At 41.0% G+C, this 27,656-nt stretch overlaps 1 protein-coding gene across 1 annotated transcript in view; it reads right to left on the bottom strand.

The window, feature by feature from the left end:
* Nucleotides 1–15,311, bottom strand: part of ephx4 (epoxide hydrolase 4) — a 64,473-nt gene extending 49,162 nt beyond the window's left edge. Inside the window, exons 1-2 of the mRNA XM_072574696.1 lie at nucleotides 14,978–15,311; nucleotides 9,690–9,775 (exon numbers count right to left, since the gene is read on the bottom strand). Of these exons, the coding sequence (XP_072430797.1) occupies nucleotides 9,690–9,775; nucleotides 14,978–15,211 (320 nt within the window). The 5' untranslated portion in view covers nucleotides 15,212–15,311. The remainder of the gene's footprint in view (nucleotides 1–9,689; nucleotides 9,776–14,977) is intronic.
* Between the last annotated feature and the right edge of the window lie 12,345 nt (nucleotides 15,312–27,656).

The raw sequence follows: 27,656 nt of genomic DNA on the forward strand, positions 1-27,656 counted from the left end.
ACAGTTGTCTCGTTTCACAACTGTCATGCACCCCCACTCAGCCTGCAGCCCTGAATCCCCAGGAATACGATTGTGATTGGCCTTCCAGCAGTAGCACCTCTCCCCCTTTTGTCCCCCATCCACCTTTACTTTCAGTTTCTGTGGACGGAATTTACAGATTTCCTCCCTTGAGTGACCAAACCTGGACAACCCAGGATGAGAATTGCCTAGACCCCTCACATCTGTACAAACAGTCCCTGTACATATCCCTGACTGTGACAGTCTAAACCCCACAGACAGAGGAAATCAAACACAGAATATGAAAAGGATCAGAAATCTAACTTCAGGCACAGCAGATAAGGCGAAGTGGGTCAAAGCAGAATTGAGGGTGCTGTACTTAAATGAATGCAGTGTACACTACAAGGTAAATGTGCTTGTAGCGCAGATTGAAATAGGCAAGTATGATGTTCTGGGTATCAGAGAGATGTGGCTGCAAGGGTATCAGGACTGGGAATTAAATATCCAAGGATACACGTCCTATCAAAGGGACAGGCAGACAGGCAGAAGGGGTGGGGCTGCCCTGTTTTAAGAAATGAAACTAAATCAACAGCAAGAAGCAATATAGGGTTAGAAGTATAGAATTGTGTGGGTAAAGTTGAAGAACCACAGAGGTAAAAAGACCGTATTGGGAGTTGTGGACAGGACTCCGAGCAGTGGTCAGGGTGTGGCAGAAAAACAAGTCAAGAGATAGAAAAGTCATGCAAGAAAGATCCTATTACAATAAACATGGGAGACTTCAATATAAAGGTGGACTGGAAAAATCAGGGTAACATTGGATCCTAAGAAAGGGAATTCGTGAAATCAGATTTTTTTGGAGCAGCTTGTGGTAGAGCCCACTAGGGATTTGGTGATAATGAGGCAAACTTAATTAGAGATCTTAAGGTGAAGGAACTGATTGGGGGCAGTGACAACAATATAAACTCACCCTGAGTTTGAACAGGAGAAGCTGGAATCAGATGTAACAGTATTATCACTGAGTAAATGTAACTGCAAGGACACGAGGGAGGAACTGGCCAGAGTTGATTGGAAGTGGAGTCCAGCAGGGAAGTTGGTGGAGCAGCATTGGCAGGAGTTTCTGGGGTAATTTGGGGGTTACAGCAGAACTTCATCCCAAAGTAGAAGAAACATACTAAGGGGTGGACAAAGTAACCATGTTGACTCGGGAAGCCAGGGACAGCATAAAAGCAACAGAAAAAGATGACAATATGGTGAAGATTAATGGGAAGCCAGAGGATCGGAAATCCTTTAAAAATCAACAGAAGACAGGTAACAAAGCAATAGGGGGAGAAGCTGGAATATGAAGGTAACCTAGCTAGTAATATAAAGGAAGATTGCAGGATATTTTGTTGGACATAAAAAGGCTAAGAGAAAGGCGAAAGTAGACATTGTACTGGAGAAGTAACAGTTAGGAACAAAGAAATAGCGAAGGAACTGGATAGGTACTTTACACGAGACTTCATGGTAGAAGACAGCAGCAGCATACCAGCAGCAGAATCAAACTGGGTCCCCAGAACATCAACTGGGTTTCTGCATTCACAATGTAGTTAGAATACCACTAAATCATTCCTCCCCTTATAGAATTTACTCTGCTTTGTTTGACTCCTGTAGCCTAAACTTTCTTCTGTTTTAAAGCATGTGATCTTATGGTCTCATTCTTTCAGTGAATAAGTGGGATTATGAATTTCTTTTCCCTGCTGAGATGGTAACATATGGAGAAGGTCACCGCATTTCCTTCGGTGATACCAAGATCAAGATATAATTGTGGCTTGTAGCAACTGTTGTTATTTTTACATTTAAAAGTTTTATAAATACTCCATATATGTGTATATATGAAACCCATCCAACAATAAATTCCTTTTAGCTTCAAGTGTCAAACTGCAGCAGTTTATATAATGAGTGATAATGCACAAAAAAATCTGAAATTTCCAGTGTAGGAAATACAATCATTATTATCAACATTCTGCAATATTACATAAATCTCCACCTGCAAAAAAATCTACTTTTTGTACTTTTATTTTCACTTATATTACAGCCAAAGTGGCATTTTGCACTTAGCTACATTGTAACTCATGGTAAGCTCACATTTAACTTCACTCTTATTCTACCTGATTTTTCTACATGCATACATTAGATCAGGGGATTATACTTGTCAATTATTTTTAGGTGCTGGCTTTGAAGCCCACCATAGCAGATGGTGAAATTTAAATTCATATAAAGCTAGCCTAATGTTGACCATGCTACTATTGTCAATTATTGTAAAAACCCAACTGGCTCACGGATGCCCTTTAGGGAAGAAATCTGCTGTCTTTACTGGATCTAGCCTACATGTGACTCAAGTTGCACAATAATGTCTATTGAGCAATTAGGGATGGGCTATACATGGTGGACTAGCCAGCAATGCACATGTCCCAGAAATGAATACAAATAAAATAAGCATTTCCAAATGCAATGTATTAAAAATTCAGAGCAACGTAATAAAAATTCAGAACATTCGCTCACATCAAAGCAATGGCCTTTATTCAAATATACTTTTCAGTTTTATTTTGAATTGTTAACCTTCAGGAGTTGCATCAGCTTTTTTTATTAAAACAGTTTTGGGTACAGAATGCCATTATATGAAAATTCCATAGTTACAGCAAAAATAAATGCCTTGCATATCTTCCAAGAACAGTAGGATACTTTTAGTGAGCTTACATGGGAATGATCCATGGTGGAGAATGTAGTGTAAGGGCATTCTCTACTTCTAGTCAAATGTCCCACATATATAGTGCTGCTGTGTGGTCCACTTGAGACTGGCAGAACAGTTAAGTTCATCTAATATTTCTACCCCAACCAGTAAGAGACTGCCTGAAAGAGTCCTGCAAATGAAGAACTTTCAAAGTTAACAGCAATGGTGGCTATTCATCTCGGGGTGTGTGCTGGCACCTTGTTAATTCTAGTGTGCTCGTCTCTTGCCACAATTTTGTGTATTCTTTGGGCGGCACGGTGGCACAGTAGTTAGCACTGCTGCCTCACAGCGCCAGAGACCCGGGTTCAATTCCTGCCTCGGGCAACTGACTGTGTGGAGTTTGCACATTCTTCCCGTGTCTGCGTGGGTTTCCTCCGGGTGCTCCGGTTTCCTCCCACAGTCCAAAGATGTGCAGGTTAGGTGAATTGGCCATGCTAAATTGCCCGTAGTGTTAGGTAAGGGGTAGATGTAGGGGTATGGATGGGTTGCGCTTCGGCGGGGCGGTGTGGACTTGTTGGGCCGAAGGGCCTGTTTCCACACTGTAAATAATCTAATCTAATCTAATCTAAATAGTTTCTAAGCAATGGTGTCTGCTTCAAATACCTACCAAAAAGCACTTTGTGCTTGAACAATGCTTTGTGTAATGAAACTTCTAATCTTTCTCCTTGGAAGTCAATGAAAACTTGTCACTGACTTCCTTACCAGATGGACTATTCTTTTCAAGTAACCTTACCCACCTTATTAAAGCCATCAGAATTTTAAAAATAACTCTATTAAATCTCTTCAGCCTTTTTGCGCTTGCAGAAATGGTTTGACTATTTCCTCACTGCTACTGTTTAAGATTTCTGGCATTATCATGGTGAATCCATGCATACAAGGCTTTAATGGCCTTTCTGCAATAGATGTAATATAATTTGTGTTGATTTTATTTAAATATGTGGGAAACTATTAGAATTGTCTGACTTTCAAATACATGAAGCTCATGTTTTCAAGTGATTAAATATTCACCATTTAAGAAGGTGCAAGAATAGTGGAATGGGTAAGGAAGTGTTTTGGGTGAAATTCAGTGCAAGTTTTGAGAATATGATTATACTCTGAATGGATGAATATTAGATAATACAGAAACACAAGGAAATTTGTGAGCTGCCGTTCACAAGACATTAAAACTTGAGGTAACTCAAGCGGATAAGGCAGTGTTGGTCTCTCCCATGTAGGAAAAAGATTGAGGTAACAGAGAAAGTACAAGTCAGTGTAACTGAGATAGTGGTAAAAGAAATTGCAAAAAATGAAGAAAGCATTGCAAATGTTAGAAGATAAAATTGAGGAGTGATTAACTTTATCGAGTTGTTTAAAATTATTATGCAAGTGGAGGATAAACATCTTGGACTGATTAGGCTAAGTGGCTTGCTTCAATTTTTAAATTTAATTTTAACTCTAAGTCATTGCCAAGTTTGAAAGTTAATTGAGATTTGAATGTTTGGTTATGTTGCAGGAAATATAGACATTTTCATTAAATAACTCTATTTTTAAATTACCACAGATTCTTACACAAGACATTATGAAATATTTGGATTCCATTTTAGAGGATGTTATGAATGTTATAAATTCTAATATGAAATTGTAATGCTTGAAAGTATAGGAATGGTACACCTGAATTTTGCAATATTTTATTAACCATTCTGTGGGCAAAATGAAACTGATCCAGTAAATCAAAATTAGATCAAGGAGAGGAAGGTTCAGAACACAAATTATACAAACGTTTTAGCGAAGGATTTATTCTGAAATATTGATAACTCAGATACAATGACTTTAAAAGTACTGTAGCTACAGCATACTGTAATGTTAGTTTTAAGACACTGGGACTGAACAATACATACCTGGAAAACTTGTACTTAACTTGAATCAGCTTAATCTCCTTTTACTGTGAAAAAGACCATCTGCATGTTACAGTTGTTTCATATGTAGGACATTTGATTATAAATATAGAATGCCCTAGCACTATAGCCTTCATTGTAGGACATTCCCATTGTAAATATATTAAGAATGTCCTTGTGTTTTAGTCTGATTTGCAGGGCACTTTCACTGCAAATGTAGGCATTTTAAGTATGACAGAGTTTTTTTTAAACCCAAGGCTATTTTAGTATATTAGGAAACATAATTTAAGGACTCTTGTGAGACTGACTATCTTCAGTCTGCTATTAAGACGTGGTAGAAATTGTACCTCCAGACAAATGAGCAACAGATTTTCCAAAGACTAATGTCTGCTCCAGAAACCCTCGCTCAGTAATTGATGGCCAACTGTGCACACTAGAGACAGTGGTCCAAGCAATTACATTATTTGGAACGTGTCTCTACAGGCAGGTCGAGAGATGCACAAAGATTTGTTATTGGCTTTTTGCCTGAACAGTTGGCCAGATACAGAACACTGGAGTGTATTTGTATGAGCTCTTGTGTGCTTGCAAAAAATGGGAATAAGATTTAAGCACAAGCAGTTTTGAATGCTGCTCCAAAAAGTCCAACTGAAAATCTGCAGCTTGAACATTTTTTTAAATGTTGGGGAAGACAGATTCTAATAATGAGAAAGTCAATGTCTTCTTGTCCATTAGTGAGTGCTATTGCAATTCACTAAAAACCAATTTAGTTACCGAATTAGAATAGGGCCCCTTGAGTTTGCACTTTATTTAACTCAGGAAGAGAAGGTAAGAGTTTCTCCATACAGTGTGCCAAACAGGATTTCAATTTTCCAGGGTAGGCAGATTTAGCTATTTTAGAATGCTGAACTAGTAACTGTGATAAGAAATGTCAAGTTTCCTTCATTTTTTTCTCAATCACCAGTAAAACACTCATGTGGGTAATGAAACATTTTCAAACAAAGCCTGTTAAAGGAAATGCTGTCATTAAAAAGTGAAAGGAGCTTAGGGAAAGAAAGTGGGATCTCAATCAAAATGAAGTTGGAGAGGTAATTAAAGCACCACATCCCCCCGGTGCCCAGCTCTCCCTAAAGGCAATGAGAGCATTGGTGGACACCACATGATCCCTCTCCAATGATATGTGGGCTTGAAGATCACCATAGAAAAGGGACAGGCAGTTGGCAGAGATGTTCCACCCCATGGTCTACTGCCTGGACCTGTTTATTGCCAGCTTAGCCTGGCCAGGCCCTGGAGCAGACCCATGAAGAGGTTCTCCAATTTACCCTCTCACCTCTGCGCCTGGTGACCAAAGGACAGGAACATGGGGCTGAAGTGCAACAAAAATCACAACTGAAGCTTTTTCACATAATTAAAAAAGGAAGTGGTAACACCCACAACCAATATACACATGGTCCACAGACTCCGCAGCACCGCAAAATAAACTGTTGTGCTTGGAGTCCGTGAACCACTGCAATTTACAATTATAAGGGATTGCTGCTTGCAAAGTCCTCCACCCCAGGTTCCTGATGGAAGGATGGAGGACTCCTATGTAGACAGACATCCACATCCCCACTGCCCAGCGGCAAGTAAGCATGCTAAGGCATGTCCAGGCAGCAGACATAAGAATCAAGGTGGATGGTATGCAGCAGCAGCCTTTACAAGAACTGTTATTTCACCTCCCGAAATAACACACAGCACATACTCAGGAGGCAGCTCAGATTGTGGGAGGTTCAGGACTTTAGGGCCAACGTGAAGTTCCAACCAAACAGGGGAATGTGCAGACGGAATTTCACCGCACACCTGAGCATCCACCAACTGGTACACAACACCGGGTCCAAGCGCTGCCGTTTTCAGGTGTAGGATGGCGTCAGCCATGAACTGGGTGTCCACTGCCACCCTGCTTGCCAATTCCTGCACCAACGTCCAGCCCAGGCCTCTACGACACAGCGCGTCCCCATCTTTGGTCACTCTCACAGCCATAGTCCTCCCTTCCGCCAACCACTTGAACCTGCGATGGTGGAGGTATGGATTCCTGAGCAATGGCTCTCTGATGATAGCCGCTATGCCTTAATGATGTAGATGATCTTAACCACCTGTAGTGATTATAATGAGCTCAGCCAAGTGGACATTATTGAATCTGAGTTCTCTGTTCGGCGCTGTTAACCTGGTCAATTGGGAAGCCTTGGCTGACAATAAAAAAAACAGTGTCAAGCATTCTGATACTCTTGAGAGCTGGCTCTGAGGGAACTGGATAAGTATCAAGAACTCTCCATGTGTAAATAAAGGGTGACCTCATAACGGGATACTGGCCTCTGTGGAGTTATTTCACCATGGAGTCATACAGCATGGCAACAAGCGCTTTGGTCAAACCATTCAATACTGATCATAATCCCAAACTCAACTAGTCCCATCTGCCTGCTCCTGGCCCATATCACTCCAAACCTTTCCTATCCATGTACTTACCCAAATTATGAGGAGCATGGATAAGGTAAATAGACAAAGTCTTTTCCTTGGGGTCGGGAAGTCCAGAACTAGAGGGTATAGGTTTAGGGTGAGAGGGGAAAGATATCAAAAAGACCTAAGGGGCAACTTTTTCATACAGAGGGTGGCACGTGTATGGAATGAGCTGCCAGAGGAAGTGGGTAAAAACGAGGACTGCAGATGCTGGAAACCCGAGTCTGGATTAGAGTGGTGCTGGAAAAGCACAGCAGGTCAGGCAGCATCCGAGGAGCAGGAAAATCGACATTTCAGGCATCTCCTGATGAAGGGCTTTTGCCAGAAACGTCGATTTTCCTGCTCCTTGGATGCTGCCTGAACTGCTGTGCTTTTCCAACACCACTCTATGCCAGAGGAAGTAGTGGAGACTGTACAATTGCAGTATTTAAGAGGCATCTGGATGGGTACATGAATAGGAAGGGTTTGGAGGGATATGGGCCGGGTTCTGGCAGATGGGACAGGTTGGACCGAAGGGTCTGTTTCCATGCTGTACATCTCTATGACTCTATATTAGGTTCTTGATTGGTAAGGGGTTCGAGGGTTACAGGATGAAGGCAGGAGAGTGGGGTTGAAAAACATCTCGGCCATGATTGAACAGTGGAACAGACTCAATGAATAGCCTAATTCTGATCCTATATCTTATGGTTTTATGCAGTGCCAATGGTGCTACTCAAAATTAGATTAGATTATTTACAGTGTGGAAACAGGCCCTTCGGCCCAACAAATCCACACCGACCCGCCAAAGCACAACCATTCCCCTATATTTACCCCTTCACCTAACACTACGGGCAATTTAGCATAGCCAATTCACCTAACCTGCACATTTTTGGACTGTGGGAGGAAACCGGAGCACCCGGAGGAAACCCACGCAGACACGGGGACAATGTGCAAACTCCACACAGTCAGTCGCCTATTCGAGACTGAGTATTCTTGCTGTTAAGATTTGTAGGTTAGATGGATTGGCTGTGGGAAATGCAGGGTTATAAGGATAGGATGGCGGGGGCGGGGGGGGAGGTCTAGATGGAATGCTGTTCTGAGGATTAGTGTAACCTCGATGGGCCGATGGCCTGCTTCCATACTGTAAGGATTCTATGATTCTATGGTTAAGTACTGAATAATTGCATTACATCAATCTAATACATTCATTGTTTTATTGAGGTTTGGGGCTGATTTTGGGCGAGCAATTGGTGGGACAATTGTGAAACACCTCTCATCCAAGAGCAGAAGCTTACCATACCTCAATTCCCAAACTCCTTATAAAATTGCAAGTGGGTTTCCAACTCCGTGACTGATCCGACAGGAAAACCTGCTCTCTCACAATATCTAAATAGAGCAGAAATGCACCTCTTAAAGCAAAGATGTACCTTCTTCTATGAGATTTTACAGTTTTACTGTGAGTATAGGCAATTGCTCAAACATTTCAAAGGTGTGGTCCCTTGAGGTCCTGCTTGAAGAGGTTAGTGAGAAAAGAGGAAGAAGTTATCTTTGGACCCCAAGCTTGTTGGATCCAAAAGCACCCATTGCACCCGACATGGAGAGACATGGCTGAGATTGTCAACAACAAGAGGATTATCTTAAAAACTAGGATTCAATGCAAACAGTGCTTCAATGAACTCTCACAAATAAGAAAGATGTGTAGAGCTCTTTCTTTCTCTCTGTCTCTCCCAACAGTACATGATACCATGAACTTCCAGGTCAAATACTACAATAACCTTTCACCCTCATTACAGCAACCAATATAACAGCAATTCGAGTATTACATTAGAACTGGAATTAGAATTAGATTATATTGTCACATTTACTAAAGTACAGGAGTACTGAGAAAGGTTTTTTCAATGTTGCCATTCACAGTGCCATCTTAGGTACAAGGGACCCAGGTACAAAGTCTTAGGTAAAAAGCAGAAGAATAAAGAAGTAAGTTAGAAGTTCAACATTACAGTTCTACTCAGTATAAAGTAGTAAATAGGAAATAAAATTAAAAATTCCAAATTATAGTCCTTTTTTATCCATGGGCCTACAGTCACAGTTAAATAAGCAGTGAAGCGTACACTCCTAAACTTATCTAAAATAAGACCATAAGACCATAAGACATAGGAGTGGAAGTAAGGCCATTCGGCCCATCGAGTCCACTCTGCCATTCAATCATGGCTGATGGGCATTTCAACTCCGCTTACCTGCATTCTCCCCGTAGCCTTTAACACATACTTCAGAGCTCCAGGTATCAATAATTCAGTATACATTACAGATTATAGCTTTAAACACAACACCAAGTCAAGTAGTTGCAACACAGTTACTGGAAATGATAGTAATTATGGTTTAGTGAAACATTCAAAGCAATACATTTCTTAATGTTCTTCTGTCTTGGGAACTGCTGCTGGGAAATCAGTCAAATCATATCAGCTGCAGTTCATTGTATTTTTATTTCGCAATCAAGTTCACATGATAAGGGAATAGGGTAGCAAAGTGTTCAATTGGTATAAACTACTGAGTTAGTAAAGTAAAAACAAAGATGTTACCAGAACTCTGGGAATCCATGCAGCAATAGCATAAGGGGTTTGCTCCTTTCCCCAGCAGCAACATAGTGGAACCGTAATCCTGACTCCTAGAAGTTTACAGAAAAAAAGAGAAATTGAGTATTATGACTGTCATCCTTTTCAAAATAACTAGTGGTTTTTAAAAACATATTTTGTATACACATGTGCTGCATTGACTAACTGCACTAGAAACTAGCTACCAAATACTCCAGTGTTATTAGATCAGGCTGAAACCATTATGTAACACAATAAGTAATCTTTACATTCTACACCTATCCATAGGAATAAATACGTTCATTCCTGATGAAGGGCTTTGTTCAAAACTTCAATTTTCCTGCTCCTCAGATGCTGCCCGACCTGCTGTGCTTTTCCAGCAACACACTCTTGACTCTAATCTCCAGCATCTGCAGTATTCACTTGCACCATGGGAATAAACAGACAGGCCCTTGAGTATATTACAGTTCCCTGAATAAATTAAACATTCAACAAAATAGGAGCCATATGGGGTGAAGTTTAGGAGACAGTTTTAATGTTTTCGGTAATGATACAGAAAATACTGGTCAGGCATAGTTTTTGACCATAAAGAATTAACCTCAGAATGTCGGACTGCAATCAAGTCTAGGCAAAGCAGGTTAGGCTTGACCATTCTCTTCCCTGTAGGATATTTGTGAACATATTTGGCACTTACAACAACCCACTAGATTTCAGAGACATTTTTCTCCTGCCAACTCATATAGAATATTGTTTGCAAATGTTTATATGAAATTTATAAAAACTAGCATTTACACAGGGCTTTTAGTGTAATAGGATGTCTCAAGGCATTTTATAAAAGCATTAAGGAACAAACTTTGATACTGAAATATATAAAGGGTCAATAAGGGCAATCTCTCCCTCAATCAGCATTGTATTCCAAGCTGTCTACATCCCCAGGTTCATTCAGTCCTTCATTAGGAGGCGTGTTTTTGCCTTTCTTTCCAGTATGAAGGATGACAAAGTTCACTAACTCATGGATACCAACACTCTTTGTAATCCTTAATTTGCTTCTTTTCCAACATCGTGTCTTTGTCAAATTTCAATCCTTAGTCACACTTTCCCTTCTTTTCTCCCTCCAGCTCTCCCCCATTACATGTTTAAAGACTTTGACATTTTATTGGCCATGTTTTACAGTTGTGAACCAAAATTTGTTTTCCCATTTCATGTGGAAGTTGTACATTTTAGATTTCTTTTCAGATGGTCCAGTTTCATCATTCGTCAATATTGGTTCACTCTGTAGGCACATGACACCACTCTGTTGCTGGTCATTCTGCAGGTTGGTCTCTGGGTCTATGCCTTTAAAATATCCAGAATGTTAATTGCTGCTTTCAAGTGCGGATGTGCAGGAGGTCTCTTCTGTGGTCACAATTTCTTTCTGTGGCCCCTGTTTGGTTTGTATAGATCAAATATTGGACGTGGGGCACAGCAGTACTCCCCAAACTTTTTATTTGCCCTGCAAGGATCTATTAGATAAACAGCTGAAGGAAAAAGTTGCAGCTCTATAGAGAACAGGCAGATGAATGGGACTAGCTGAGCTGCTCTTGCAGAGCTCATGATGGGCTGAATAACCTCCTATGCTTCTAGTACTGTAATATATTGGCTTCACACATCAATTCCTAATATATTTATTATGTATTTGTTCACATTGCCATCTCAAAACTTGCTTTACCCTGTGATGGACCCCATTGAAACACAATGCAACATGCTGGCAAAGCCTGATAACAACATGGACTTTTCTGTAGCAGTGTGGCTTCCAGACCTGGTGTGATGACTGACATGCACACGGTGAGGGAACACAGGCAGAAGATGAGATCAACTGTCAGAGACTCTGATCCACCAGTCTATCGCAGTCTACATGTTGGAGACCATAGCTGTAAACTGAGATAACTTATATTACTTCTAGTGACATTAGGGCATTATTGGAATTTTAGCCCTCAAAATTTCCTCCTAACCAAATAGGGTATCCAATTTGTAACCTGAAAATTAATCACCATTGAAATCCTATCATTGTACACAATCTGAACCATTTTTGCAGTTTTAACCAGCAAGAATAGAATATGCAATTCTTTGCAGTTTCCAAACCAAAGAAATATATTACAATTCAAGTTTTAAAATAGGTTTTAATAACATCAGTAAATAAATGAGCAAAAAAAGTGATCTAATTTCAAAAGGCAGGAAAGCATCCGTGTTTCAGTAAATCTGCATTTGAAAGAAACACGGTAACTAGGAACATATAGGTGACCTTAATTGCTCTAGATTCTAGCGTTCTCCTCCACATCTCTTCCCCTTTCATCACTTACACCCACATCCTCCCCACACCCAACTCATTCAGCTAACTTCTTTTTCAATCTTTCAGCTACACCACAGTGTGGGAAGATTACAGAGCTTCCACAGAGTCTTTTCTATAATGGTATTTTAATAAGAGCTGTGAACAATCCTCAGCAAACTTGAAAACACCAAGGTCCTTAATGTTGGGCATTTTTTTCCTTCTCGCCTACTTCTCCAACATTCTCATCTTTATGTATTTCAAATATTCTCTTTCATCTTCAGCTTGCTTGTTATTTCTGTGTTCTGCTTTCTTTTCTTATGAAGACCTCTGTCTCTGGGCCAGTTGGGTGTTACAAAGATCTCCATTATTCAGGTTACCCATTATTGACCCATTTGCCCCTCCCCAGCTACACCTTGCTCACACTTTCCCTGCTTTCAAAACCATCAATAAAAGAAACTACCTCAAAGCTCTCTACCTCATCAATTGTGCTTTGTCTCCAATCCTCTCCTGCATATCTCTTGATTCATCCAGGGAATTGATTTAGCTCAGTTGCAGATTGTTATTTTTACACAGCAGTGTGGGTTCAATTCCCATCACCAGTTGAGGCTACCCTGAAGGTCTCTCTTTCGCAACCTCTTTCCCTTGCCCTCAGGTCAAATCACCACCAGTCACTTCTCTCTCTAATGAGAGAAGTCCTTATGGTCTGGTAAGACTATGGCAACAACTTGAATCATCCTGGAGAGTTAACTCCCTCTGGATCATTAAATTCCCCCTCCATTATTAAGGATGTGTCATCCATACATTCTCAGCATCATTTCTGAAGTGTGCTTTGCTTCAAAGTACCCATGCTGACAAGAACAACTCAAATTTCACAGCATTTCATGTTGCAGAATGCTATGACACACAGCAGCACTGAAGCTTGAATTAACAGAAAGAGAGCTTGAAATGGCCAGGAAGAATAGGCTTGAAAATGTGTTGCTGGAAAAGTGCAGCAGGTCAGGCAGCATCCAAGGAGCAGGAGAATCGACGTCTGGGGCATCAGCCCTTCTTCGGGATTCCTGAAGAAGAGCTCATGCCCTGAAACGTCGATTCTCCTGCTCCTTGGATGCTGCCTGACCTGCTGCACTTTTCCAGCAACACATTTTCAGCTCTGATCTCCAGCATCTGCAGTCCTCACTTTCTCCAGGAAGAATAGGTCACCTGAAATAACCTATGAAAAGCAATTAGTTTTGAGAGAAACAGAAGGCAAAGATAATAGCAGTTCATAACAGATGGATTCATCCACTAGATGTCAAAAAAATGCTATTTATTATCAGCAGAAATCACAGAGCAGAAATTCATACACATGTAGGAAATCTTGCAGCTCAAGACAGAAGAACAGCAATAGATCACAGATCTTTCAATCGTTGATCTGCTCAACAATTTTCTAACCTTGTGCATGATTGGTGTTGTATATTCCAGTGTGTTTAAGTAGTACAAATAAAATCCAGTTAATGAGCTCAAAACTACATTCAAGGAAAAGGTGCTGAAATGTTCATTATAATGTTACATCATAACAAAAAAGACTAATATGACGCCCAGTATTAAATTATTCTCATGGTCTCAAGGTATTTTCCTAATTCTACACTTAAAGTGGTGAGAAATGAGGTGGCACAAATAACTGCATCTTTTAAGCTAATCACAAGATTTTTACAATACTGACTGTTAGCTGTGGCGTGAGAGAATGTGAATTAATCTGAATCAATCTGAAACCCATCGGCTAAACAAAACAATGTTTCAGACCGTTTTGTTTCAGAAAAGCTACGAATGGCTACTGTATCTCTAACCATTTGACCTTTTAAACAGCAGAGACCACAAAATAAATCCGATTTCGAAGAACTGTTCACTGCAACTCATTTAATTTTGATAAGGCACAATCACGCTTTACTCATCTTCTACACCAAACTGTTAAAGATTCGATTAAAATATATGACTGGCAGGGGGAAGAAAAATCTACCGTCAGATCAGTAGCTTCAAACAGTAATTGGCCCGCCTTTTTTTTCTCACTCGAAATGCCATTTTTATAAGCAACTATGAATATTTATATCAAAATCTTTAGCTTTTTTTTCCTCAGGCAGAGTTCCCCAACATTACTTTTAAGAAAAAAAAGGAAGAAAACAAATTTTCGAAATTTAGGTCCAAAGATCCTTACAACTCATGTGCCCACTCACATGAGATTTGCTTGCTTTGAAGCACTTTTGTAATTACTATTCCAATAACGTGCTAGTCAAGGCATAGTTAGGGGTGACCTACACTGAGAGAACGTGCCTGGCAGGTAAAAAGCTCTTCACTTTCTGATAAAACCTGACACAGTTTCTAAGTTCGATGAACGTGGCTCTGGGGGAAACTGCCCGGACAGCCACGGTGGACTGTGGATAGGTAGATATCAAAATGATGCACATCAAAATCTGAGCTCTGCAACCATTAGTCAATGAATGGAGGGAGTGCGTTTCTAAGGCGCTGTGCCGCGTCTCGCTGAGGAGCTGTCCCTAATTTCAGCACTTTGTCCACACGCTCCGCGCTGGGGATAAACAAACGCGGCAAAATGGGAGAAATGTTAATGTGGCGCAAGGACTGCAGTGCATTGGTACATAGTTCAGGAAAAAAACTGAAGCGATCCAGCCATTTCGAAACACTGTAGTTTTATTTTGTTGATGTGCATTTTTTAAAAAAAAAAAACGATTTGTTTTCGTTTCATTTTCAAGGTCTGATGTTTACAAGCGTTCCATAACAGTTCAGTCCCACCCCAGAGTAAATATTAAAACATCATTCACAGGCCTCCCGCTGAGCGACCAGGGTACAGGAATAAACCGGGGGGGGGGGGGGTTAATGATCAGAATACATGCAAAAAAAAAATTTGTAAAGAGCAGCCTGGTTTGCTGTCACTAAACCCCCAAACGTGCGTGCAGTGCTCCCGCTGATGATTTACCTTAATCCGTACATAGCAGTGTGTGCCCAGGGACGTGTCATTTAAACAGGCGGGCAGCGTCTCACGGACTGTCCACTGGAAGGTCTCTGCCGGCTTCCTGATTATGTGCCATAAAACTTTGAGCGAGACCAGGCAGGCACAGAGCCCGCAGAAACTGTACGCCAGAGCCCAGAGGAACGATCTCACCAGGAATCGAGTTGTGCGCATCAGGAAGTCGCACAGCGGGCTCACCATAGTCCCACTGGGAATGAGTGAGGGAGCTGGGTGACCCGCAGCAGCCTTCACCTGCTCCAGTGCCAAGGAAGAGCCCCTCAAACTGAAGTCATGGAAACCACTGGAGATCGCAACGTCAAGCATTGCGCCTACGTAAAAGCGCACTGTTTTTACAAATAGATGTGGCAGATTTCATTGGCCGCATCAGTGTCTGCAATCGGAAGCAGCTCCCTCCCTCTCTCTCACTCACTCACTCATCCCCTCCACCCCCTCACAAGCCACACACCGTGAGCCCCACAGCCGGAGAAATCTCCAGCTGTTCAGGTGCTGGAACCGGACACCGACCAGAGACACAATGGTAGCCGAGTGAAATAGTGCATTCAGAAGTACAGGGGTCACATTGTGCTCAAAAGTAGCCTGGCTCGCAGTTGATGCACGACCCCCCCCCCCCCCCCCCCCGCCCCCACCCCGCTCCACAGGCGAAAGAAAAAAAACAAGACTTCATTCAGCAAAGACGATCAAACCCCAAAACCTCAAAATCACAGCAGTTGCTGCTGAGAGCAGGGGTAAGCTGAATGTGTAGCCTTGGGGAGAATAGGAGAGGGATGAGGTATTCTGAACTGTTTCACTGCCTCCCTCTGGGATTTTCCGAGATGACCTTGTGATATCTGCCACCACGATGGGTCTGTGACCCCGGGTCAAGTTTGTTCAATGTCACCAGTGCTCCTTTGTATTTACTTAGTTCTGGGTCTGTCCAGTGATTAATGGTAGAGGGTACACTACCATAAAGTATCTACAGAAATGGTACTGCTCTTGGACAAGAACAGTTACAGGTGCAAACATAAAGATTTGGAGCAGGAATCGATTTATTGACTTTGAGGGAGGTGACTTGGCGTGATCCTCGATCAGCTCTGGCCCGAGAAAGTTCTGGTTCAGGCTGTCCCACGTCAGCACCTGTTGCAGCAGTTTGAGCTCACCAGCAACAGCAAGGGCACTGATGAAAAGGCAAATGTTGCTACTTCTGAGGATTGAAAATCCATGATCTGTGAAGACACTGTCACTCTGCCAGTGTAGTGCCTCAGGAATCCTAGTAAATTGTTGTCAGACATATTACTGGGCTGTAGTGATCAACTTTATAAAAACCCTTTTGTTATCAAGTGGCCCTATGTTAAAAACTCCTATGTGTTATAGACAGATAACGTTAATATCTTACACGATCTCACTAGTATGAGGTGCTTGATAGGGTAGACAGGAAAACATTTTTTCCCTTGATGAAGGGATCAATGACCAGGAACATAGATTTAAGGTAAGGGCAGAAGGTTTAGCAGAGATGTGAGGAAAAACTTTTTCACACAAAGAATAGTGAGAATGGGTGATATGGGTGATAGAGGCAGAAACCCTCATAACATTGACATGCACTTACAATGCCAAGGCAGACAAAACAATGGGCTAAGAGCTGGAAAATGGGATTAGAATAGTTTGATGGCTGTTTTTGACTCGCACAAATGCGATGGACCAAAGGGCCATTTTCTGTTCTGTAGTTCTCTATGATTCAATTACAATTTGTTCCCTTTTCAAAGTAGCCTTTTTATCCGAGTCTTGTCTAATTTCATGTGCAAAAGATTTGGTTTTAACTCGTACACAGGTTCCCTTAATTCTAGGCTACCTAACCAATGTAATAGTTTCTGTCTACCCTGCCTGTTTCCTTCAATGTCTTGGAAGCTTCTAGTAAGTCATTCCATAAAGTATAAGGAATGGTCTAGGTAGGGTGTACATAGACAAAGTTTGAGTGTTGCCCCTTGTATTCTGTAAGACAACGCACAAAGTTGGTCAGTTGACTGTCTGGAATTATGGATGGTTTGATTTGTAATTAGGGTTTTAAATTTACTTTTGTCGTAGTTTTATACTTACATGGTCAAAAAGACAAAGTAATGGTCAGTTCAAGAGGGAAGCTAAGGTGCTGGACTGAGCAAGTGGGGTCACATTTACAGGTACTGCAGTTGGTTGAGTCAATATGGATAGCCTATCTGGAAAGGGCATGTGTTGGCTACCTCCTACCTTCCTCCTTGGGGCTGGTTGTTGCTTACCTGGTGGCAAAGACTGTGCCGTCCTGGTGGGGAGGCTTGTATTACACAGCAGACCACAACAAATCTTCACAATAAAAGTACTACAGGTCTCCTCCAGCATGGTTCAGGTAGTGAAGGCATTGTTTAAATACCCCAATGGCCTGCACCATCATTTTTCATGTGCTTTGGTTATATGCATAATGCCCACAAATGCATGGGTTTCATATTGGAGCCATGTGATCTGTGGACATTGCTTGTCAGCCAGCAGCTACCTTTTTTGCTGTAGTGGCTCAAGTGGTCTAGAGGACTGCTGCAGAATGAAAAATTGCGATTGCTGGCAGAATATCAGAACTGATCCTGCATACCGCCCGTATGGGTATTGAGAGAATGCAATCATTTCCAGTTGTGATATATCTCAAAATTGATTTGTGACACCCACAATATGATGCAGTTAGTAGTATTCTGCACCTCAGGGAAATCAGCAATTCTTACTAAGGCAAGGTCTCATGGTGCCCACTTCTTTTTGACTAAAGAATGATATATTTTCAGTCCTTTGGATGCAGCTCTCCCTTTGCTCCAGTGGACAAAAATGTGGGACATGTTGGCTGCTTTAGACAGGATGGAGCAAGAGGTGTAAACGTTTATGGCCACTGTCCTGTTTGTAGCCATTGGCAATGCCACCCATAATCTGGTCTGAGGTTGCAAATAGCAAATTTAAGTGAGGACATCCTTCGTGAGGGGAAATGTTGGACATGCTATTCCAGATTGAGGTTCAGATAGGAGAATTGGAAGATTTTGGAAGTTGCTGAGAGCCCTTTCCCCCGTCTTTGAGCATTCATTCTCCATTCTTGCCTCTGTTCATTCTCCCTGTTCTGCTTTGGTTAAAGGAGAGGCTGTCAAACAAGGAGATGCAAACTCCTCCATAGGCTGAGAGAGTTTTGTACAGAACTCAAGTCAGGACAAAATCCTTGAGCATATGGCATGTCACTTTCTGTAGACTGAAAGTACTTTAAGTAGCAATATGAATCATCTAGTACAGCAACAGCAGGTAGAAATTATTCAGCAGCTAACCAAAAACCAAATGATCCCTTTAAATAGCACTGATTATGGGAGGGGCTTGGAGTGCTTCCTATAGCTGCAGTTATATTCAGCTGTGTAAAGTTAAGGGATGACATTAGCTAGAACATTGTGCTCCAAGATGCAAGCTCTGGCATTAAATCTCTGGATTAAATTGTTTGCTTGCAGTACACGTCTCCTGTGCCTGTACAATACTCTCACCAAAACTGAGTGTCCAGAGCAGCTAACTAAACGCATGCCACGGACATCATTGGTGCTATAAAAAGGCGTGATTCAACTGATTCCTACAGCCCATATTGCTTGAATTTTCTGACAAAATTTGATGACAATAGCAAACTACAATTTCAAATCTCTTCCTCAATTATACTGAAGATTGCATTAGCACTCCTGTCATTCCAGTTTGGAGACATTTTCCATTAACGACTACTTTCGAGTTCACTCTTTCCTCACCCTCCCCTTTTCTTGTGAATATCTAGGATTAAACTGACATGTAGTGAGTTTAACTTGCACCACACAGTGTCAGATATTGACCATCTGCAACAAGAGTCCTACTGCCTCCCCTTTTTTTTTATTCACTCATGGGAAGTGGGTATCACTGTCTGGCCAGCATTTATTTCCAAATCCTAGTTGTCCTTCAGAAAGTGGTGGTAAGCTGCCTTCTTGAACCCCTGCATTTCAAGAGGTGTACATATGATATCATTAGGGAGGAAGTTCCATAACTGAATTTCTTGCCATTAATATCTTAGGGGGTCACCAATGACCATATGATTAATAGGATCAGTCATATAAATTTGGACTTGAAACATTAATTCTGTTTCTCTGTCCATAGATGCTACCACCTCTGCTGAGTTTCTCCAGCATTCTCTGTGTCAGTTACATAAATATTGTGGACACAGTAACAGATTGGAAGTTGGATCTGCAGTGAGGAATGACACATCTGACTGTCCAAAACCTTCCAACAAGAATCAAGCCACGAGTGCACTAGAATACTCTCTCCTTGCCTGGAATACTCAATAATACACAAGAAGGTGGACACCATTCAGGACGAAGTAGTTTGCTTGACCATCACCCCATACACCAACTAAGACAATCAAAGCCCTCCATCACTGGTGCACCATTTAGCAGTGTGCATTCCAACAACTTGCCAAGCTTCCCTCAGTAGCACTTTCTAAAGCTATGACTGCCACTGCCTTAAAAAAGACATGTCGCGTGAAAGCTCCTTCCAACTTCCCTTCCTGATTTCATCATAGCTGATGTATCAAAACCCGGCAACAGCACTATGCTAGTATCTTCACCATCCTGATGCCAATGGTTCAAGATGGTGATTACCATCATTTTAGAGATAATAATATTGGTAATAAATATTGACCTTGCCAGCAATGATTAATTCCTTGAAGCAATTATTTTAAAATGTCCATATATTTAGCTGCATTATTTTTCAGTAGCACTTAGTGATCCGTGGCTATTTCAGTGTCATGCTATTCAGTTCATTATTTTGTCTTTTTGTTTATATTTGCCTGTGTGTCACTTGAAGAGACAACTGCATTTTGGTATCAGTAAGAAGGCGTATGAATAACTGTTGATTTAACAATTATTATAGCTGCTGTTGGTTTATTGCATTTACTCTCAATGTATTTTTAGAAGTTTGATGATTTTATGCAAGTAACAAATTGGCTTTTATCTTTCCAAATGTATTGGAAGTTTTGTCAATTTGCAGAAAAGGTAGATGAATTTTAAAAACTGCAGCATATTTTATAGATGGAGCAAGCCCATTTAAAATCCATGTAAAGATAGGCAGTGAATGCCCATTATTTTAGGTAAAGAAAGTGAAGGGCATGAGTCACTGATTTGAGAAATTCTGTTCACTTATTCCTTATTAATAATCCCTCTGTTGCCTTAGAGTCTGAACTGTGGTCTTATAGTGTGTATTTAATCATTTGTTGGCTACACATGATGCCTTCTAATAGCTCAGATGGAATAACAGCTTGCCATTGCTATCCCTGAATCTCAGCATGGTTACTTAGATAACACAATTTAGATCATAGAGGATTAGTGGTCTACTTAAGATTGACTAATGATCCTGAAGCAGGAAAAAAATCACTTAATGCTGAAACCCAAAAACATATTCCATTTATACTGACGCTCCATTCTACTAGTTATTGTATCAAATAGATAACTTCCTATCATTTTTACCTTGGAAAATGTAAACTTAATAGCAAACATACATTTCTGTCCACTTTGCTGTCAGAGGGGACTATTTCCTTCTTGTCTGCTGTTCACAACTCCTTTTCTGCCTTGCCTTCTCACAAAATTTCCTGATGAATTTGCTTACCACACATATCAAACATCAAAAATTCCTTCCAAGCGACATCAAGTATTTCTAAATAGCACTGCATTTGCAACTTATGGTGTGGTCACAGAGGTTACCAAAGTAATCTCAAATGATCACTTTGCCAAAATCTTTAGTGGGGTCTGGAAGTGTGATCCTGATTTTACTGTAGTTTCCATTTCAATTTCCAACAGAATCATTGCATCCTCCACTGCTGTAACCACGCTCCACATGGTGAAGACACCATCCCATTTTCCTGCACCACATTCTGTGGCTGCTCTGAATGCGAACTGCAGCAACTTTAGCAGATAGGGTGCATTTATACAAATTGTGCATTTGTGATAAGTTGTACTCAGCTTCAGGCCAACCTGAACTTGTAAAATTAAAGATTTGAATTGACTCAGATTGTGAAGGAAATTTGCAGGGCACACAAAAAATTGGCCAGATAATTGATGGGGACAGTTCACAGCGAAGAGGATGTCTGTTAACTACCGCATGTGGCTTAGTTGAGGTGAACAAGACAAACAAGTGACAAATAGAATTCAAATTATGCATTTGGGGAAGAGAATCAAAGCAAGGGAACATACATTATGGTATTGAAAGGGGTAGAGAAAGTGAGAAATGTTTGAATGCATGTTGACATGTCTCAAAAGGACAGGTAGATTAGGTGTAAAGGCATGTTTTCCTTCACACAATATGATATTTCATACAATAAGATGTTTGTGATGTTTGTGTTCCATTCTAGCCAGCAGATTAGAGGAAAGATATAATAGCTCCAGAGAGAGTACAGAGGAACTTACAATAATGTTGCCAGGGCTTCAAAATTGCACATGTGAGAAAAGATTTAGTTGTTTTCCTTAGAACAGAGGAGGCTGAGGGGTGACCTAATCAAAAGGCACCAAACAATGAGGGCCTTGGGTATGATGGACATGGAAGATCTGTTTCCCCTGGTAGTGCATCAATTACCAGGATTCACAGAGTTAAGGACATTGGTAGAAGGACTAAAGAGGACATGAGGAAAATCCTTTTCACCCAGAAAATGGTAGGATTTGGAACCTGCTATCTGGTTGGTGGCTTAATTTGCATCCCTCAAGTGATTTAAAGGGAACCTGAATCTGTACCTGATGCGCTGTAACCTGCAGGGCTGCAGACCAGGTACTGGTAATTGTTTTTAAAAATTTCATTCACGGGATTAGGGCATCACTAGCTAGGCCAGCATTTATTACCCAGACAGCAGTTATGTGTCAACCACATTGCTGTGGGTTTGGAGTTATATGTAGGCCAGACCAGGCAAGTATGGCAGTTTCCTTCCCTAAAGGATACCAGTGAACCAGATGGGTTTTCCGACAATCAACAATGGATTCATGGTCATCATTAGACTTTTAATTCCAGATATTTATTGAATTCAAATTCCATCAAAAGCCATTGATTTAAACCCGGGTCCCCAGAACAATACCTGCATCTCTGGATCAAAAGTCCAGTGATAACACCATTAGGCCACTGTATATGGGATTGCAATGGAATTGGAATGGGTGGAGTGGCCTCTTTATTTACTGTAACATTTAATTGGTTCTTTGGTAAAACTGCATTTATACAAACTGCAGAGATCAAATCTGTAAACGCGTATTCATCAAGTTGTTCATGAGATGTTATGAAACAACTCTGGAAGAGGTGGGACTTGAACCTAGGCTTCCTGGCCCGGAGGTAGAGACACTACCCTTGCACCACAAGCACCCTCAAACCTGAAATGTACGCTGCTCAGTCCCAACCCGAGTTTTCTTCCTTTTCTTCAATAAGGGAGACGTGTGTAAATGTAGACAGTGAGCTTCCCTTTTGTGACTTCAAAGCTTGATTTTCTCAAATACACTTCTGAATGAGCCACTTCTTAATGAACTGAAACTCATTCACATCCTGCTGTGCACATTATTAAATAAAGCTTCTCAATTCCACTACTTCAATTCTCTCCATGTTCTACTGCTTTTAAGTGGTCTTTGCATATGAATGTCTGATGTTTCATGATCATTGCCAAAGTAATTGGATCTACTGCATGTTGGAATAACCAGATAAAGTTATCACTGGAAGAGAACAAGCAGCATTGGATAGTTACAGTCCTCTTCTCCAATCTTCCAATCACTAGTTATAGCACAAGAAATCATTCAGCCCCTCTTGACAATGCTTGCTTTCTGGAAAAGCAGTTTACCTTCTGCCATTTCCCCACCTTCTCCACAGGCCCTGCATGTTCTTTTTCAAATCATAACCAAATATACCTTTGAATTTGTCAATTGATCCTGCCACCACCAAACACTCAAGCAGCATATCCAAAGCCTAACCGGTTACTACGTTAAAAAACCTTTTCTTCTGTTGCTATTGCTTCTTCTTAAATCTGTGGCCTGTGAGAACTGTGAAAATGGTGAGAACACTTTCCCCCTATTTACTGTGTCCAGGCTCCTTAAAATTATGATAATATCCATCAAATTTCCTCCCAATCTTCACTTCCTCGAGTAACAGCGCTGACTTCTCCAATCCATGTCACTGAAGTCCCTGGGAATAACCTCCTTTATCTTTTCTGAACCCTCTCCAATGACTTCACATCCTGCCCAAAGTGTAGGGTCAAGAATTGTACACAATACTCCAGGTCAGGGCAAACAACAGTTTCATATAAGTTTGACATAACTTCCTTGCCTTTGTGCCTACTCCTGGATAAATTGTAGGATGCTGTATGTTTTATTAACAGCTTCCTCTCTTATGCCTATAAACTTTTACTTTCCCTGTGCTAGTTTAGAAACACAGCCCTTTCCTGTGATATCTTGTTTTCTTCACTCCTCACATTGTTCAAAAATGATGTTGACACTCATGTTGATTTAAAAATATAAACATTTTACTAGTTTTTTGGCACATGCGGAATAAGTTGGATGAATGGAAGGATTGACTACAAAAGCAGCAGTAGTCAATTACTATTTCATTTCTTCAAGTGTAAAGGAAAATAGAGTATGCCCTCTGATACAACTTGAGCACTATTCAGCCTAGAAAATGAGTGAAATTTTATAGAGAATTTCCACTGCCTTCAGAACTGTAGAGTTATTCAAGTTTTTGACATCTTTAGAGGATTACAAAGAAACAAGCAATGCAGAGATAATAAATTAGTGTGTAAAAGGTTGAGACCTCATTTAATTTTCAAAGCAGAGGATAAAAATTCTATTGTAATTGGAACTCTCCATATTCTCCAAAGTTAACAAATAACTGAGGAAGAAAAACACCCGAAAGGTTACTAAACTACATGTCATATGGCATTGATAGGATTAAGGTTTAATGCTTGTAAAAGTAAATATTTTGTGAAATGGCAGAATTCTAATTCTATGAATATATCATCTTGGTATTTTCAAGTGATTTGAAGAAAGATGGTTAGTTTGATGATTTGATTTTTGTGGTACTACCTCTTTAAGGGTTTGACATTGGTTTATTTAGTTGATTTATTTTATTGATTCTTAGAAAGATAGGCTCAGGTCTCTTTGCATCTGCACTCCCTTCTGAATGATCTCTTCACATTCGTGCTACCAAAATGAATGAATCCACATTTTGCTACATTTAATTGTGTGTGTAACATGTTGGCCACTCCACCAACCTGTTCACATTCTGTTGTGAGTTCTACGTTACCCTCCTCACAGTTCATATACAACATTTGCTATCACCTGCAAGTTTTGAAATTGTGCTCTCTACACTAAAGTTGAGGTAATTATTATGCATCAGGAGAACAGTGATCCTAACACAAAGCCTTAGGGAACACCAATATAAACCTTCTTCCAGTCCAAAGAACATCCACAAACAATAGCTGCTTCCTGTTGTGCAACCAATATTGCACATGTGATGCTGCTGTTCCTTCTATTCCACAAATGCTAAACTTCAAGTGGGTTGTTTGGCACTATCAAATTCCTTTTGAATGTCCATATACAATATATCAAAAGTCTTATCCTCATAAAAATAAATACAAATCACCCTTAAATTTGCCCTTCCTTAATTCACGCACATTTACCCAAGTGACTGTTAGTTGCATTGACTCATTAGTTTCAGAAACTTTCCTACCATTGAATTTAAGGCTGACTGGCTTGTTTACATCAGGTTTATTTTTACACTCTTTTCAGCAAGAGCAAAATATTTGCAATTCACTATGCCACTGCTTCCACAGGTAAACTCCTATTTTTAACCTGCTTGTGATTTCATGAGATTTTGATTTTATTGTATTTTTACTGTAAAATGCATGTGACAGTGAAATTAAGTGAAAATCTTCCAACTGTCACCAGGAAATGCCATTTTTAATAATTTAAGCAGAAGGAAAATCAAAGATATAGCTTGAGAAGAATCCATCAGCCCTGAGCCAGCTCATCAATGATTCATGCACAGCTACTGCTTCACCACCATCGACAATGGACCCAACCACCCTGAAATAGCCAATCCTCAGGTGCCATCTTTGCCACTAGGCCCATCACATTGATGTTGCCATGATGCCCTTTCACCCCCACTTTGAAGCCAGCAGCACTAGACCCAACCAAAGAAATCACCGATCCTCAGGCACCATCTTTTGCTGCTAGGCTGACTTCACAGACTTTGTCTCTGCCAGTGTAGTGGCCACCGACTCTATGTCCTGCGCTTGCTCTGGAAAATTAAGTAGGGACTCACTTTCCTCCGCACCAGGCCCACCAGAGGTCTGTGCGCTGGGCAGTAGCTGATGCGGATGCTGTCCAACCTCAGGACAAGGCAAGTTAGTTTTTTTTAAAAAAAAGACAGAAATAACAAAAGAAAAGGAAAAAGGAAAGTGGTCAGAAGATGTCCTCCAGGTAAAAACAATGACTGCAGATGCTGCCTGAACTGTTATGCTTTTCCAGCACCACTCTAATCCAGAGAATATGCTCCAGCCCAGGAGCCCTAATCCACTGCCATCTTGGACCAGAGACCATTCTTACAGCTATCTTTCTCTACTTCCATCACTGTAGGAAAAGTTTCCATTTCCTTTAAGGTTGTCTTGCTACTTTATATGGAGTGATGCGGCTTTGTGGACTTTGAAGGCAGTTGTAAATAAGCTGATGTTAATTTAAAATACATGAGTCTGCAGTCAGGTCTGATTCAACAGGCTGTAACCCAAATTATTTCTAGAGTCACAGCAATTAATATTTAACTTACAGGGTTAAGTGGAGTATAGTTTATATACTGGACAGATAGTCCATATTGCGTGTTTTATTTGTAGTTAGCAGTTTAAAATCTATCCACGTGATTCTACCATACAATATATGGTCTGCTGCACAGCCCCACTCTTAGAGTTCACTGTAAAGAGCATAAGATATAGGAGCATAATTGGGCTATTCCACCCATCAATTCTGCTCTATTTGATCACGGCTGATATGTTTTTCAACTCCATTCTCCTAACTCTCCATTGATTCGTAAGGAGATCAAGAATTATCTGTCTTAAAGACATTCAAATGACTTACTCCACAGACTTCTACAGCAATGAGTTCCACAGATTAGACACCCTCTGGCTGAAGAAATTTCTCATTTCAGTTCTCAAGGGTTGTCCCTTCAGGTCTTAGTCTCTTCCACTAGTGAAATCCTGAATTAGGATTGGAGTCCCTTTATGCTTCAGATTTCCAAAGCCTTTCTCCATTTGGAAAGTAGTCTATACTGCTATGCTTTCTACCAAAGTGCAGAGCCTCACACTGTCCCATGTTGTTTTCCATCTGTCATTTCTTTGCCCATTCTCGTAGCCTGACCAAGCCCGTCTGCAACCCCCACCCCCACTTCCTCAACACTATCTGTCCCTTGACTTATCTTTGTACCATCTACAAACTTAAGAACAACCCCCTTAGTTCCTTTGTCCAGATCATTAAAATATAATGTGGCCCCAACACAGCTAACCCCCCCCCCCCCCCCCCCCTTCAAATGGAACTCATTACTGGCTGCCATTCTGAAAAATGGCCCATCATCCCTACCCTCTGCCTTCTGTCAGTCAGCCAATCCTCTTGGAATGAATTTCTGTTTTTCTTCCCTAATTACCCCCAGAAACTCTGGTCTTTGCTGCTCCACCATCTTCCTTGTTAGGCTTCAATCCCACTCCCTCCAATCAATTCTGTCCAGCTCCTCCCTGATTTCTTTGTGGTTACCTCTACTCGATTGCACTGCCGTTACAACTGATTTTTGCTTCTCCCTCTCAAAATGCAGGGTGAATTCTGTAATATTATGGCCAATGCTTCCCTAGGAGCTCCTTCGCCTTAAGCCCCTGAAGGAACTGGTGAGGCCACTTTTAGGATATTGTGCATGGTTCTGATTATCCTTCCAACAGAAGGGCATTGTTAAATTTGAGTGTGTGTGCAGAAAAGATTTACAAGGATGTTGCTGGGACTGGAGGGTATGAGCTATGGGGAGAGGCTGAATATGCTGGGCTTTTTTCACTGGAATGTCAGAGGCTGAGGGGTGAACTTATGGAGGTTTATAAAATCATAATGGCCTTTTTGCTAGGGTGGGAGAGGGCATAGGTTTAAGGTGAGAGGAGAAAGATTTAAAATGTCTGGAAGTGTAACTTTTTCATGCAGAGGGTGGTACTTGCATGGAATGAGCTGCCAGAGGTAGTGGTGGAGGCTGGTACAATTACAACATCTAGAAGGCATTTGGATAAATACATGAATAGGAAGGGCTCAGGGGGCCACGGGTCCAACCTCATACTGGCAAATGGGTCTGAGTCAGATGGTATACCTGATCATCATGGACAAGTTGGACCGCAGGGTCGGTTTCTATTCTGTTTGACTATTACACGTCATCAAATCCAGAACTGCCTATTCCCTAAAGGGCTCTACCACATGCTGCTCCAAAAAAAAACAAGTCTGACATATTCCACAAACAGTGCCACCTGCATACTGAAATCCCCAGTGATACTGTAATCGTAGCATTCTTACATGCAGTTTCTATGTCCTGATTTATTTTCTACCCCAAATCCTGACTACTGCTGGGA

Source organism: Chiloscyllium punctatum, chromosome 7 (genome assembly GCF_047496795.1).
Source record: "Chiloscyllium punctatum isolate Juve2018m chromosome 7, sChiPun1.3, whole genome shotgun sequence".
Lineage (NCBI taxonomy): Eukaryota > Metazoa > Chordata > Chondrichthyes > Orectolobiformes > Hemiscylliidae > Chiloscyllium > Chiloscyllium punctatum.